This window comes from Suricata suricatta, chromosome 12, assembly GCF_006229205.1.
Source record: "Suricata suricatta isolate VVHF042 chromosome 12, meerkat_22Aug2017_6uvM2_HiC, whole genome shotgun sequence".
NCBI lineage: Eukaryota > Metazoa > Chordata > Mammalia > Carnivora > Herpestidae > Suricata > Suricata suricatta.
Window position 1 is genome coordinate 93,352,998 of NC_043711.1, and position 12,290 is coordinate 93,365,287.

General features: G+C 50.7%; 1 protein-coding gene across 5 annotated transcripts in view; it reads right to left on the reverse strand.

Moving 5' to 3' along the window:
• Positions 1-2,410, reverse strand: part of ZMYND8 (zinc finger MYND-type containing 8) — a 122,827-nt gene extending 120,417 nt beyond the window's left edge. For 4 of the 5 annotated variants that reach the window (XM_029919336.1, XM_029919333.1, XM_029919334.1 and 1 more), the window contains exons 1-2: positions 991-1,040; positions 49-282 (exon numbers count right to left, since the gene is read on the reverse strand). In XM_029919336.1, the coding sequence (XP_029775196.1) occupies positions 49-62 (14 nt within the window). In that variant the 5' untranslated portion in view covers positions 63-282; positions 991-1,040. Of the gene's footprint in view, positions 1-48; positions 283-990; positions 1,041-2,147 lie in introns of those variants that run through there. The other variant, XM_029919326.1, reaches the window with a different exon arrangement.
• Positions 2,411-12,290: the final 9,880 nt, after the last annotated feature.

A 12,290-nucleotide genomic window follows, 5' to 3' on the forward strand; every position in this document is an offset into this window, starting at 1 on the left:
ATGTCTCAGAGGGAGGGGGAGAAAAGATGGTTAAAAAGTCCAGCTTACCTCTGTGGATGCATTGTTAACACTGTGTAATGTCAATACTTATAAAACATGGAGGACAGGCTCCTAGTTCTCACAGAAAAAGGGTTTGGCACTTCGGCTTGATGATCTGGCCGCCTAATAAAAGCTCATCCCCAATTGGCTGCCCCGGCGAAGCAGAGTGTAAGGCCGCCCGGGATTGGCTGAAACACTTCCTGAGCGATTATCTTTGTGAGGCTCTGGTGAGCAAGAGCCATCCTGTGCATAGAAAAAGACAGGCTAAGCTAGGCCTTTTGCAGCAAGAAAAACTTGGGAAAGGGGCCCCCAGACGCCCTTCTCCCACACCCTGGCTAGATTTCCCGGCACGGGCAAACCAGTGCAGCCAGCCTGACCTGCTCCAGCAAAGCCTGAGGCCCGGATGCCACGGGCAAGGGAGTTTTTGGGGCGAGCTGAAAGGGCTCACCCTCACCTGCCCCCACAGAAACGGCTCTTGGCGAGGAGGGAGCCTGGCCCTTTTCTAGAAAAGTCCAGCAGATATTCTCTCCCCCACGCCGCCCGCCCCCGGGGGGGAGGGGGGGGTGGGAAAGCAGAGCCGAGGAGTGGGGAGCCCCAGGAAAACAGCCCAGGGGGTGAGCAAAAGGGGTTGGAGGAAGGCCTCTGAGGAGCTATGGGGAAAACAGGACAGACCAGCACCCTCCCCCCACCCCCAAGAAGTCGCTAAAGGGCAGCCCTGGCTCCTGGGGGGGCAAGCGGTTCGGGCTGCTGGGGTGGGGGTGGGGGGGACAGAATGGTCAGCTTTGCAGAGTCATTGTCAAAACGCGACCTGGGAAAGCAGGCCAGAGAGCCATTTCTCCGGCGCTAGAATCTAGCTCCTCACCCCCCTCGGCCAGGACTCCAAAGGAAAACCAAAATGGGCTCCTGCCTCCCTGCCAGGATGCCAACGGGCCCCCCCGTCTCCGTCCTTACCCTAAGAAAAGCCAAAAGCGCTCCTAGCAGGCCACATGCCTAGATCTACAAACTTCCCTTCCCCTCCCCACCCCCTCCCCCACCACTGAGGCCTGCTAAACCTGTCAGTTAAACAAAAATCTGACTTCCGTATTAGTCTGCAATGCCTTCAGCTTCCTGCCTATTAACCCTCTCTCGGACTCTGGGCCTGGCTGGGAAAAACTAGGCCCTGAGATCGCAGAAAAGGCCTGTGGAAAAATACCAGCTGCAGCTCTCCCGGCAGATGCAGAAAGAGAGAGAGAGAGAGAGGGGGAGCCGCTGTCTCTCGCCTTTGCTTCCCAAGGAGGCGTGTACCTTCTGAATCCAGGGCACAGGCAATGCCTCTCGGTCTGAGAAGCCATTTAAATCCAGAGGGAGAAAGAAAGATGTCAAGCCCAGCGAGGGAACAAGAACCCCCATTATTAGCCAGGCCTACACCCACCGCTTGGCCCTAACAGCGACAATCCTCCCTGTATGTAGGTTTGGGGAACCCGGCCCTCGGTGGGCAGACAAATCCCATGAGCTTTATAAGGATTCTTGCTTAAATTTATTTCCACAGAGAACGGCTTCTTTTCGTCCCCGAAGGCAGATGGAACAGCTATTTCACACACACACAGCCCCACTCTTGGCAGGCCCCCACCCCCACCCCTGGCACTGCTTCCCAGTAAAATATTAACTAGTTTTTTCACATCTACTTGTAATTCCATCCATTTAATAGTATCAGGAGGTCTTTTGCCTGTTTCCTCCCGAGAGCTGCCTTTGTAGTTGGTCTGCACCCTGAGAAAGAAAAGGCAAATGCAGAAGGATCTTAAAATGTCCACGCTTGCTTGGTTGTTTTTTTTTTCTCAAAGACAAGGTGCTTCATTAACAAGATTTTTTTTTTTAAAAACAGCAAGCTGGAACAACCGAAGCTAAATAAACACCATCCTTTAGAGGCTGGAGAAAGCTTCCGGGGGAGGGGGGGAATGCAGGCATAGGCCAGGAGGTAAAACGAGGACCCAAGAAAGTCTCCACTCGCCTCCTAAAATTAGGACTCGGTGGGCTTTCCGGTGCCACACCGTCCACTCCCACAAAGAAAACGGAGAGCCGGTGGCCCGCTCCCCCAGCGCCCGTCCCCCACAGGGACAGCAGATGCCCACCTCACGCACATCACGGCTTCCTGGCTGGGAATCTTCTATCTCGCAGAAACAAGCCAGGAATCCAAACACGCTGTCCCGCAGGGGGCAGGGCCCAGGCTCTATGGAAAGGGAGGGGATTTTGTGGAGCCTGTGTATGAGGCCGAAGAGACCAAGATGCAGGGAGGGACACCACGACAAGGGTCCAGCACTCAGGACAAGCCTGGGCCTCGCTGGAAGGGAGGGGCCTGCTTCTCCGCGGACAGGGAGGGAGACCAAGTGGAGGACAAGAGGTGGAGGCCAGGGCGACTCAGACTGCTTGTGTCTCCTGCCACCTTCCCATAGGGAACTCGGTCTACCTCTGCAGGTGCTGCTGGGGGCGGGGGGGGGTGGGGGGGGAGCAGGCCTGTCTGTGGTGGATCTCGTGTGCCACTAGCTTCACGACCCGATGAGGAAATGAAATATGCCACTGGTGCGCGTGGTGGATTTTAACCCGGGATTAAAGCTTGTTGCATAAGCAGCTGCGGCTTCCTCCCTCCTCCCCTCCCCACCCCCCTCCGATCACTTGATCACTTGAAACGTTTTCTGGGGCAAAGAGCAGGAAGCCACCGACTTGGGCTGGTAGCTCTCCTCCATTTGAGGAATGTTGTTGGTAGGTCTGAGGTTATCAGAAAGACCGCGATTTGGCTGGGGACAGAGACAAAGGTATGGGGACAGATGCAAGCCTGGGAGGGACAGGGCCTGCAAAGGAAGACCCGGGCAGGCCTACCAAGGGCCAGTCCTGGGCCCGATGGAATGTGGCTGAGAAGCAGGAAATAAAGAAACCAAGTGTTGCCAGACTCATTCTGAAGATGGATCAGAGAGGCCCTTCTCAGTCGCCCCCAGCACAGAGCAGCCCCCACAGCTCCGGCTGTTCACCCTGGGCCTGGGCAGGCGCTAAATCAGTGCTTGGCACTGACTGACTCCGTGAGGTAGAAAGCATTGTTAGAGATTTGGAACCGAGCCCAGAGACATGAAGTGAACTGCACAAGGTCACACAGCCAGTGAGTGCCAGAGACCAGACTTCTAACCCAGTTATAACTCCACAACCCGAAAAGCTGTACCTTCCTCTGCCTCTAGAGGAAGGAACAAAAGAGAAACCGAACCAAGCAGAGCAGAAACCCAACTAACATCTACCAAGAGCAACTGCCTGGTTGGCGTCTCCTTTTAGGGGATCCACTCTGTTGAGAAGTTTTAAGTGCTGAGCGATAGAGGTGAAAGGCCTTCAGCTCAGACTCATTAAGGCCCAGAGAAAGCTCCTCTCTCCCTACAAACCTCCACCAAGATGTTCAGGGGAACACTCTGCCACCTCTAAAATTAGGTTTTTATCTTGAAATCAGCGGTTCTCAATGAGGGGTGGTTTTGCCCCCCCCCCCCGGGGGATATGCGGCAATGTCTGAAGATTTCCAGGCTGTCACACTTGGGGGGAGGGGTCCTAGTGGCATCTAGTGGTCAGAGCGGAGACCAAGGACGTTGCCAAACGTCCCCCAAGGATCGATGCTACATCCACCATGTCCACAGTGCCAAGGTCAGGGAGACCTCAGCTAGAATGGAAAAGAAGAAAAAAATCCAACCACCGTGAAGCTGGATGGAAAAGCCAGCACAGGTGGAAGCAAGCAGGTTTCGAGATGATATTAATAAGCAATGGACGGGGCACCTGGGTGGCTCAGTCAGTCAAGCGTCTGACTTCGGCTCAGGTCATGATCTCATGGTTCATGGGTTTGAGCCCCACATCGGGCTCTGTGCTGACAGCTGGCTCAGAGCCTGGAGCCTGCTTCGGATTCTGTGTCTCTCTCTCTCTCTGACCCTCCCCTGCTCGCACTGTCTCTGTCTCTGTCTCTGTCTCTCTCTCTCTCTCTCTCTCTCTCTCTCTCTCTCTCTCTCAAAAATATATAAAACATTTAGGAAAAAATAAGCAATGGACCAATAAAAATAGGTTAAAACATGTCTCTCCTAACATTCCCAGGGGATGGAGAGACTCAGAGAGCAGAACCAGAAGCCAGAAGCCAGGCAGAGTGTCTCGGTGATAAAGCCGGCCTCAAAGGAGAGGAAGGGCTGACCGGGCCCCCTTCCCCAGGCCCCTCGCCGCCCGGGCCCGGCCTGGTGGAAACGGCCCTCCACTCTCACTGGCCGCCAGCCAGGCCAGCAGCAGCCTTGGCCAGCTGCATCCCGAGATAGCCTGTCGGCGGACTAGGAAAATAAGTGTACTTGGGAGTTATCTGCCTCAAGCTAGCGGCAGGCCAGCCCATCCGTTATGGGAGGCGGCGGGCGGCGGCGGGCGGGATGGAGGCAGGGAAGTGTTTTAAATATCTTGTTTTGTTTTGTTCCTCTTTGGCCAATTGGAACGGAAGCCAACTTGGGGCAGGGTGACAGGGCTCACCTTCAGAGCATGGAGTCATGTTACAGCCACAAAGAGGTAATTAGGAATTGTCCCTACCTTGGAGAAGTGGAAGGTCTTTCATTTATTTATCTTTTTTTACATCTTTCTAGGAGAGACCGGCAGGATTTAAAAAATGGAGGGAGGAGGGAAAGGCAGGTGGAAAGGGAGGGGCGCGAAGGGGGGGAGGATGGCGCATGACCATCAGGCAGATGGCCTCAGTGTGGGTAGCGCGAGACTTGCAAGGTTGCAGGAAGAAGGCAGATTCAGGACCTCCCCTCACCTGCTCTTTTCACTTCCTAGCCACCTTTATCTGTTTGTTTCTTTCTCCCACTAGACAGGCGGCGAGGTCAGGAGACGTTTTAGGTTGTCCCATCTGGAGGAAGGAGTGGGGAGGCTACTGAGATCCAGAGGGTACAGACCAGGGATGCTGCCCAACACAGGACAGCGCACGCGTGTGCACACACACACACCAGAGAGCCAGCCGGCCCCAAGTATCACTAGTGCCGAGGCTGAGAAAGCCTGCCCTAAACAGAGACCTCCACCAAGGCACAGGCTTGTCCGGATTCCTCACCTCGGTCCCCTCAGACTAACGCTGTGTCTCAGAGCTCAATTAATTAAATACCACTGCCCACTAGGACAGGTGCACTAGTGTCCTACCTGAGCCCCCTGTATCTGCCCCTGGCACATGCTTGTGGGGAGAAGGGAGTTAGGAAGAAACTGGTATTCATACACACACACACACACACACACACACACACACTAGCACACACATACAGACACACACACACACACACACACACACTCATTCACACAGAGAGGCTGCAATCCTTTGAAAAGAAATCAGACCTCCACCCTCCTCTGCTCAAAAACCAGCAACAGATCCCACGTCATTCAGAGAAAAGCCCAAGTGCCTCAAATGGGCCCCTGGACCGGTGCCCTGACTCCGTGTCCTTTCCCGCTCTGGGGGCTCACTCAGCTCCAACCACCCAGATCCTCCATCTGTTCCTCCCACCGCCTAACCTTACCCTCCCGCCTACCGGCCGGCCCCTCCCCCCAGCCCATCTCCCGGGTCCCCAAACCACCTAACACAAGCCCTTCTCCCTCCTCAGTGCATCAGCCTTCCCGCCTTCTCTTCTGCATCCCCCACTCCCTGCTCCCTCCCAGCTGCTTCCCCATCATCGGAGCCCTAGCTCCAGGGGCAGCCCTCAGCTTACACTTTAACCTTTTTCTCTTTCTTTCCACATCAAGAGGCAGAACCGTGTAGTGATTGAGCGCATGGCTGCTGGCGTCAGACTGTCTGGCGCCTGGGTATGAATCCAGCTGTCCCACTGGCCTGGGCGGCTAGGCCGGGCAGCCTTGCTGGAGGCGTGACATTCTTTGTGACTTGATTTCCTTATCTGTACAATGGGAGCAATAATAATTCCCATGATAATATCCACCTGGAAATTCACAGACTCAGTGCTGTCAGGCCACACAACACACAGCGAGCACTCAGGCGCTTGCTGTTAGGATTCCCCTCTGCTTACTCTTAAAAATATGATTTCTGGGGCACCTGGGTGGTTCTGTAGGTTGGGAATCTGACTTCAGCTCAGGTCTTGTCTCACAGCTCATGGGTTCCAGCCTGGAGCCTATTTCAGATTCTGTGCCTCCTTCTCTCTCTGCCCCTCCCCCACTCACGATCTGTCTCTGTCTCAAAAATACATAAACATTTAAAAAAATTAAAAAGAGGGGCGCCTGGGTGGCTCAGTGGGTTAAGCATCCGACTTCGGCTCAGGTCAGATCTCACGTTCGTGGGTTCGAGCCCCGCGTCAGGCTCTGTGCTGACAGCTAGCTCAGAGCCTGGAGCCTGCTTCCGGTTCTGTGTCTCCTTCGCTCTCTGCCCCTCCCCCTCTCATGCTGTCTCTCTCTGTATCAAAAATAAATAAAACATTTAAAAAAAAAAACAAAAACAAACAAAAAAAAAATTTAAAAGATAGTTTCTGGATGCTTCCAAATCATTTCTCTTCCTTTTTTCAACATCAAGCGTTCCAAAGGAGCAAACGGATAAATCCTGATCGCTGGCACGTTCTAAGCATTGTCAGGTACGGTTTGAAGCAATTTACATAAACTAACCAATCACCCTCACAAACCTGTGTGCAGTGGACACTTACAGTCATCAGCCCACTTCCCAGATGAGGAAGCGTCTCCTTCTCCTAAGAAAACTTCTCTTTCCATCCCTTTCTGCCTGCTGCACACTTTTCCTCGATCCCTTTCAATTATTGACCCAGAAATCGCGGTGCCATCCATAAGGGACTGATTAAGTAAACTTGGTCCTGCCGCAGAGACAGAAGATTCTAGAGCTGTGGGCCGAGACTCTGGGAGCTCTATGTCTCATACGGAATAACCTCTAAGGCCTATCATTTAGTTGAAAAACAAAACAAGAACAGTATGTGAAATATGTCATTTTTTTAAAAAATAGGCAAACCTCTGGAACACCTGGGTGGCTCAGTCAGTTAAGCATCCAACTTCAACTCAGGTCATGATCTCACGGTTCGTGAGTTTGAGTCCAATGTTGGGCTCTGTGCTGACAGCTCGGAGCCTGGAGCCTGCTTCAGATTCTGGGGGTGTGTGTCTCTCTCTGCCCCTCCCCTGCTCGTGCTCTGTCTCTCAAAAATAAATAAACATTTAAAAAAATAGGCAAACCTCTGTGTCTTTTTTCTTTTCTTTCTTTTTTTTTATGTTTATTTATTTTTGAGAGAGAGCGAGAAGAGGACAAAGAATCTGAAATAGGCTCCAGGCTCTGAGGTGTCAGCACAGAGCCCAGCGCAGGGCTAGAACCCATGAACCGTGAGATCATGACCTGAGCTGAAGTCAGACTCTTAACTGACTGAGCCACCCAGGCACCCCCTCTGTGTCTTTTTCTTAACAGGTTTGCTTATTGGGAGCTGACTCAGTTAATAAAGTGTGCGACTCTTGATTTCAGGGTTGTAGATCCAAGCCCCACATTGGGTGTAGAGATGACATAAAAATATGTATCTATTAAGAAAAGAATATGTTTCCTTATTATGCACTAAATTTCTTGGAAGCATCCTTAAGAAATTGCTAACACTGCATCCAAAGGGTCCTGGGTGGCAAGAACGGGAAGATTTTTTTACCACTGTCGCTTTTGAATTTCAACCACGTGAATATATTACTTCTTCCAAAATAAATTAGTAAATGTAATACAGTATTAGGAAAATTATGGAAGATATGAAATAGGCAAAGAAAAGATTAATGGGCAGCCCGTTCAGTGCATTGGGTTACCTACACTTTTGTTTAGAGCTTTTCACAGCTCAGCCACGTGTAGAAAACTAACCGTAATTTGAGAGACTCTAGTCCATAGACATGCAAATTAAGTCCCTGGAATGCGATGGATTATTGCCTGGTGGATTTGGGGGAGTTTTTCTCGTTTTTGCATTTATTCGTAACTGCACATCAGCATTTCTTGAATGAGCCCTGCTTGTCTTTGAATCAGTCATACGATCATCGTACACGTGTACTCATTAATAATGCGTTACATAAAATACAAGAAAAGGGTGCATTTGATATTTGTATGTAGCTGGTAAAAAGAAATTATTTTAAAGTGTAATTTCTTTGAAAAGAAAAACAAGTCCTCATTCACTTCCAAGAATGAACTTCAACAGGCTAGTTAGTCTTGGGTCCCCCGCTTGTTGACCGCATGCTAACATCTGATGCCCAACCCTTGAGTTTCCAAAACCCCTCCCTGCCCAGTGACTGCTGCTCTGCCAGCTGGAGCCCCCTCCCCCAGACTCAGTTCCCTTCCGGCCATCAGGCGCTTCATCTGGGCCAGCCTGTTGGGGGCCGGGGGTGGGGGGTGGGGCGCCCATTCCAAGCTTCCTCCCTAAGGAACTGGAGCAAGTTAGTTCAACCTTTTTGTGCCTCAGTTTCCAAGTCTGTGAAACGGGATTATAGCCCTCACATCAGAGACATTGTTGAGAATCATTTAATACAGGCGCAGAGTCCGTGCCCAAGAAATGTTAGATGATTTTTCTTTCCTTGAAAGCATTTCATCCACTACAACAGATTCCAAATCTAACCCAGGTCCCACCTCTGTCCCCTGAACCCCAGGTCTGTACATCTAACTCCCAGGCAGGGGATTTCTTGCTGTTGATCCAGGCAGCCCGCAAACAGGTTAGAGGGCGTTTTCTACCTCCAAGCACCAGATTGTCTGTTGCTTCTGTTTTCAAGGACTGAACAGAAGAGGTAATGAACAATTAAATACATGAATAAGACTATAAATAGCAAATAGAGACCAACGCTATGTTATGAAGAAAAACAGAGAGGGTATAGAGAAGTGACAAGATGGGGGTGTCGGCTTTAAACCTGAAGAACGGGCTCCAATGAGGCTGTGACATTTGAGCTAAATGAAGGAGATAAGAACCTTCCCAGTAAAGGTTTAAAGCATGTACAAAGGCCCTGGGGCAAGCCTGAGCCCGGGGTTCTGAGGAACAAAAAAAGGCCAAGTATGGCCACTATGAAATGAGGTGGAAAAGAGTTGAGCATGGAGGGAAAGGCAAGACCATGGTCACTATTCTGGGTGCAACCCTGCCATTACTCCGACTGAAAATACTCCAGAATGTTCTTTACCTTTCCATACACTTGCCAAACAAAGCATTTCAAAACAGATGTTGGCTATGATCACTTTTCCTGATGTTTTCAAAAAGCCTTCAGTGGGGCGCCTGGGTGGCTCAGTCGGTTAAGCGTCTGACTTTGGCTCAGGTCATGATCTCCTAGTTTGTGGGTTCCAGCCCTACATTGGGCTCTGTGCTGACAGCTAGCTCAGAGCCTGGAGTGTGTCTTTGGATTCTGTGTCTCCCTCTCTCTGACCCTCCCCGCTCATTCTATCTCTCTCTCTCTCAAAAATAAATAAAAACATTTAAAAAAAATTTTTTTTAAAAAGCCTTCAGCAATTCTCCACTGATCAGTGCAACCCAGACTTTCCCCTATCAGGACCCCTTTATTGGATTCCATACTAGACTTGCCCTCATCTTCATTCCCCCTGCTGGTCACCTAATCCCTCTGATGGGGGCCACTACCCCGCTCACATGCCCGGGGAAGAGCACGTTTTACCTCCCAGGGAATCCCACAATGCAGTCAAGGCTTGGAATCCTGTTCCAACTGGTCTCCTGCAGGAAGGACCCATAAACGGGACGTCACCTGCCTTCTCCAAGCCCACGATGGGCAGCGCTATTCATGACAGAGCCAAAAGGTGGCAACTGCCCAACTGTCCCCGCAAGGATGGATAAACAAGTGGATGCATCCTCCAGACAAGGGGATGTTGACATTATTCAGCCGTAGGTCGGGATGAAGCGCTGCTCCACACGGCAGCGTGAATGAACCTTGAAATCACAATGCTCTGTGTCAAGGGAGCGAGTCAACAAAAGCCACATATTGTTTGATTCCACTTTTAGGACGTGATAGGCAAGTCAAAAGAGACAGTCTCACTTAGGATAAAATCCCAAATCCCCCCCCCCCCCTCCCCTCAGCTCCTACCTGTTTCCCCTGCTCCCTCCCCTCTAGCGCCAGTCTGCCACCTTGCTGGTTTTTGGCGCAACTTGCGCTTTTTTGGGTCCCTCTTTTGACCTTGAAGCTATCCCTATCTCGCTCTTTATTTATTTTTTATATTTATTTATTTTTGAGGGGGGAGGGGCGGAAAGAAAGGGAGACACAAAATCCCAAGCAGACTCCAGGCTCTGAGTTGTCAGCACAGAGCCCAAAGCAGGGCTCAAACTCACGGACTGCAAGATCATGACCTGAGCCGAAGTCGGGTGTTTACCCGACTGAGCCCCCCAGGCGCCCCTGTATCTCGCTCTTGTCTCTCAAATGTGTATTAAACTCCACGAGTGTAGAACTGCATCTTACAGACCCTGGGGCCCTTCAACAGCACCATGACTATGAGGGGAACTCAGTGTTTGATGAATGACTAAATAACAGCTTCTCCGTTCATCCATTCCACGTGATGCCATCCACTTTCTGGCATCGTGCCAAGCCTTCATACCTTCCTATTTCCTTTCCTTTCCTTTCCTTTTAAATTTTTTTAATGTTTTATTTATTTTTGATACAGACACCGGGCATGAGAGGGGGAGGGGCAGCTAGAGGAGACAGAACCGGAAGCAGGCTCCAGGCTCTGAGCTGTCAGCACAGAGCCTGACGCGGGGCTCGAACCCACGAACGTGAGATCTGACCTGAGCCGAAGTCGGAGGCTTAACCGACTGAGCCACCCAGGCGCCCCTTTTTCTTTTCTTTTCTTAAGTAAACCGTACTCCCAACATGAGGCTTGAACTCACGATCCTGAGATCAAGAGGGAGTGTCGTACGCTCTACCAGCGGACTCAGCCTGGCACTCCTGTACCTTCCTGTTTTGAATCACAACCTTTCCTTCCCCTGCTCAAAACCTTCCGGTGGCTTCCCTGGACTTTAGGACAGGAGTCCATACACTGTGGCCTTTGGGCCACATCACCTGCCCACCACCTGTTTCTGTCTGGCCCTGGAGCCAAACATGTTTTGTGGGGTTTTTTTACATTTAAAAACAGTTGAGCCACGCCCGGGTGGCTCAGACGGTTGAGCGTCTGACTTCGGCTCAGGTCATGATCTCACAGTTCATGGGTTCGAGCCCAGCATCGGGCTCTGTGCTGACAGCTCCAAGCCCCTGGAGCCTGCTTCAGATTCTGTGTCTTGCTCTCTCTCTGCCCCTCCCCAACTTACACTCTGTCTGTCTCTCTCTCAACAAAAATAAATATTAAAAATTTTTTAAAAATAAAAATAATAAAAATAGTTGGAAAAAGGGTCACCTGCCCAGCTCAGTCGGTGAAGCGTGTGACTCTTGATTTCGGGGTTTGAGTTCGAGCCCCACGTTGGGTGTAGAGATTACTTAAAAATGAAATCTTTAAAAAAATGTTGAAAAAAATAATAAAATTTGGGGTGCCAGGCTGGCTCAGCAGGTAGCACATGTATTTCTCAATGTCCATGTGGCATGGAGCCACTAAATAAGTAAGTAAATAAAAATAGTTGTAGCATGCATAAATTAGATGCAATTCAAATTTGTTTTAGTGTCCTTAAGTAGAGTTTTCTGGAACAAAACCACAGGGTCCCATTTCCTTGCGGTCTACAGCTGCATTTGTGCTACAAGGGCAGGGTCGATCAAACAGGTGACAACAGACACATACACAGCCCTCAATGCCTAAAGCACAGACTATCTGGTCTTTTACAGAAAACCGTGGCAACTCCCCCCATTCAGAAGAAAATCCTGTCTCTGAACAGGGCCTATAGAGTCCTATGTGGGCTGGTCTGCTGTCCTCTGAGCTCACCTCAAGTGACCTCCCTCCCTCCCTGGGTTCTAGCAAAGCAGCCCTCCTCTCTCAGCCCTCCCCTGGCCTGTCCAGGCTACTTCCCACCTCAGGCCCTTTGCACAGGCAGGCTCCTCCCCCTGGAACGCCTTCATCCACATCATACAAGCACCTAATTTCTTGGTGGACTTCTTTTTTATCTGTATACAAAGGTGGCAACTTTGTGTATCCATTCACCAGCATTCCCTGGGCCAGCACAGGCCTGGGGCATAGTAGTTACTCAATAAACATGTCTCCACGGAGCCTCATTTTCTTCTTACACAAAGCAGTATCTACACAAGATCTGCAGGAGATCAACCCATGGCGCTAGTGTGGTTTTGCACAATCAGGTAGAACCGTATGAAGTTACAATTTGCACATGAAT